The 3,690-nt window shown below is 40.3% G+C and overlaps 1 protein-coding gene across 1 annotated transcript; it reads right to left on the reverse strand.

Annotated features, from left to right (window-relative positions):
• Positions 1 to 486: 486 nt before the first annotated feature.
• Positions 487 to 1,233, reverse strand: LOC102669314 (pollen receptor-like kinase 6). Its single transcript, XM_006582713.1, has one exon. The coding sequence runs from the start codon at positions 1,231 to 1,233 to the stop codon at positions 487 to 489; it is 747 nt and encodes a 248-aa protein (XP_006582776.1).
• Positions 1,234 to 3,690: the final 2,457 nt, after the last annotated feature.

The raw sequence follows: 3,690 nt of genomic DNA on the forward strand, positions 1-3,690 counted from the left end.
CTCCAATTGGTTTTGCAGCTTATTCATTTTTGAAATAGGCAAACATCAAGCCCAAGACAACAAGGCAGAGCACTATCTATGGCCTATCCTACATCAAGCCCAACGCAGATAATGTTAGAATGTTGAAGTCATTTTTGCCCATCATAAGCCTCATTTCTCATCTTCCATAAATTGCAGCAGGCACAATGCCACAACAAATGTTTTGATTTTGTTGATTTTTTTCCTTTGACCATAGTAGTAAAAAGCTTGTAAAACTGCAGTAAAACATCTGGCAGTGAAAAAGAATAACCAATCTCATCGTCCAGTTGGTGCTGTAGGTTGCAATGAGCAATCTTTGATTCAATCTTTGTTGACAAAACTACCTAGTCTTGGGCACCACAGCCTTAAATCCACAGCTCCTAACCTTAATTAAAATCCACACTTACCATTGTTTTCCTGGGAATTCCAAAAGATCATACACATGAAGACATTCTAAATTAGTGTTACCTAGGAGCTGCCATATTCGATATTATCCCAGCTTCCGAAGCTGTTTGTTCCATGTCTCCTCTGTGATTGTTCAGCATGATGAGAATATGCAAGGCTTGTTGATTCATGTCCACACTCGAATTTAATCTCCATTATCCTTCTAACGGCTTCCGCCATGTCTAACCGCCGCTGAGGGTTGCTTTCAGTGCAAGTAGCACCAATGTGGAGGAGTTGCTCCATCTCACCAAGCCAATTCCTAGAGCCTGCAATCTCAGGATCAAGCACTTCTGATTCCCTTCCCTCATAGATTGCAGTTTCCACCCATTGCACCACATCAGCCCCACCCTTTCCATTGCTGAGATACTGAGAAGGGAACCTCCCTATCAATATCTCAATTATCACAACACCAAGACAGTAAACAACGCAATTGCGTGAAACTTGGCCTTGTTGTGCTACGTCTGGTGCCTTGTAAGCGAATAATGTTTGTGCAATGGTTGAAGGGTTAACCATGTGGCTGAACCCGTAATCCACAAGCATTGGTTCATTGTCTGGTCCAAGGAGAACATTGATGGACTTGAGATACTCGTGTGGAAGATCCGAGGAACCAAGTACTGTGTAAAGATAATGCATTCCTTGTGCGATTCCTCGTACAATCTTCAAACGAGCAGGCCAATGTAGCTTAACATGAGATGCTCCCCTATCACTTGCAAAAAATATAAGAGAAATTCTATGATGCTTTCGAAAATGTAAAAGTTTTAGTACTGTCATTAAGAGTTTTAATATAGAGAAATTCTATGATGCTCCCCTATAACCATAGCAAATCGGTTCTTGTGTTTGACAAGAGCTTATTTAACAAATGTCAATTAAGTCGTGTATCTAATTGAAGCATCTTACCATATTTGAAAAGGACAAAACTTAGATATAGTTCTTTGAGTATTTTGTGTTGTTCCCTTATCATAATTAAAGTTTTTTTCCTAATAAGTGACCTATGTTGATTTTTAATACAAACCTTTATTATGCAGACTCCAGATACATACACCCTCATGACACACACACACACACACACAAACCGTAATCACACACACACACCCTCATTACACACACACACACACACACACACACACTGATGAGACACACACACACACAAACCCTAATCACAAACACACACACCCCCTCATGAAAAATACACACACCCTGATGAGACACACAAAGACACACACATAAACCCTAATGACACAGACACACACACACACCCTCATGACACACACACACACAAACCCTAATCACACACACACACACAAACCCTAATCACAAACACACACATTCCCTCATCACACACACGCATACACCCACATGACACACCCTGATGAAAAATACACACACACCCCCCCTCATGACACACACACAAACCCTAATCACACACACACACACCCTCATGACACACACACACAGACACAAACCCTAATCAAACACACACACACACACACACACACACAAACCCTAATCATACACACACCCTCATGACACACACACACACACACACTTAGTCAACCTCACTTCCAACCTAGTCAACCTCCCTTAGCTTTCTTGTATGTCATGAATATAATATGCTATAGAAACAACTGTTGATGTCGATATTTGTCTATAATCGAAATTTAGATTTTGTATGTTCTTGTACGTCATCAATTTTATTTGCTATATACACAACTGTTGTTCATGCTGAGTGAACCTTAGATTCCCGTTTGAGACTCAATGCAATGATTCTTGCGGACAATTTGCATTAGTCATTGTATTTAGTCTTGAATTGTCCATTTGGACAGTTTGGGAAGACTGGTATTTTTATGTTAAATTCATTCGTTAAGGTTATTAATATTTTCATTAATTTGATGAAATTTCGGTACAATGCATTTCAAGTTGTTCTCTGAGTGCATACTTGATAATCGGGAAATTAATTTCACCGATGTCATGTCGTGTACTTGGAGACCAATGCGAAATACTGCCAAAATTTAGTCAAATTTTTTAAAATAATGCTAACCCTGATGTTTGAAGCTAACATAAAAGACAGTCTTCCTAAATGGGATAGGGCCACACCTATAAATAAAAAAGTGAGATTTTCATGCATGAAATTGCTTAGATGGATCGAAGTTGGATGAATCAAAGTCTCATGAGCCCAGAATATGAGGATGGCGTCAGCAGTTCTTGCAATTTGCTTCAGAAAGAGGTTGACTGAATGAAGAATGAAAATATTATTGTCCTTGCATCAACTGTTTGAACGAAAGACGCCAACTACTGGATGACATACGAGAGCATCTATTGTGTGACAGGATTAAGAAGAATTACACGACGTGGGTATGGCATGGTGAAGTCACAGACATGCAGAGTGGGTCCCAATTTGAACCGTTTGATGTAGAAATGGGAGATCGCTTGGAAGACATGATTTGTGACCTTGGACAAGAGTCTTTTTAGCAAGCACACGCCCCTGTGTATGAAGGATTACAGAGTGATTCAAAGAAGCCTTTGTATACGGGGTGCAAGAATTCCTTAATCTTGTTGTCTGTGGTGTTAAGTCTGATTAATGTGAAGGTCAGGTATGGGTGGAGTGACAAAAGTTTCACCTCACTGCTTGAGGTAGTTCACAATCTGCTTCTAGAGGACAACACGCTACCTAAAACTTACTATAAGGCGAAAAAGATACTGTGTCTGATGGGTATGGAGTATCAGAAGATTCATGCTTGTCCCAATGATTGCATACTGTACAGGCATGAATTCCAAGAAATGTCCAAATGCCCTATCTGTGGGACTTCACGGTACAAAGTGAAGGATGAAGAGGAAAGCAGTTATGATGAAAACTCAAACAAGGGCCCTGCAACGAAGGTTTTGTGGTATCTTCCAATCATTCCAAGGATTAAGCGTATTTTTGCTAACGAGGATGACGCAAAAGACCTTACATGGCATGCAAATGGAAGGATTGCTGATGAAATGGTCCGTCATCCAGCTGATTGCTTGCAGTGGAAGAAGATTGATGGTTTGTATCCGGATTCCGGGAAAGAGTCAAGAAATCTTAGACTTGGACTAGCCAGTGATGGAATGAATCCATATGGCACCTTAAGCACTCAACACAGTTCATGGCCAGTTCTACTAGTAATTTACAATTTGCCTCCTTGGTTGTGCATGAAGCGAAAATACATGATGTTGTCTATGATGATATCGGGCCCAAGACAACCA

The sequence above is a fragment of the Glycine max genome, chromosome 6 (assembly GCF_000004515.6).
Source record: "Glycine max cultivar Williams 82 chromosome 6, Glycine_max_v4.0, whole genome shotgun sequence".
Lineage (NCBI taxonomy): Eukaryota > Viridiplantae > Streptophyta > Magnoliopsida > Fabales > Fabaceae > Glycine > Glycine max.

Excerpts from the sequence above, each read along its gene's own strand:
- LOC102669314 (XM_006582713.1), bottom strand. The coding sequence starts at position 1,233 with ATGACAGTACTAAAACTTTTACATTTTCGAAAGCATCATAGAATTTCT.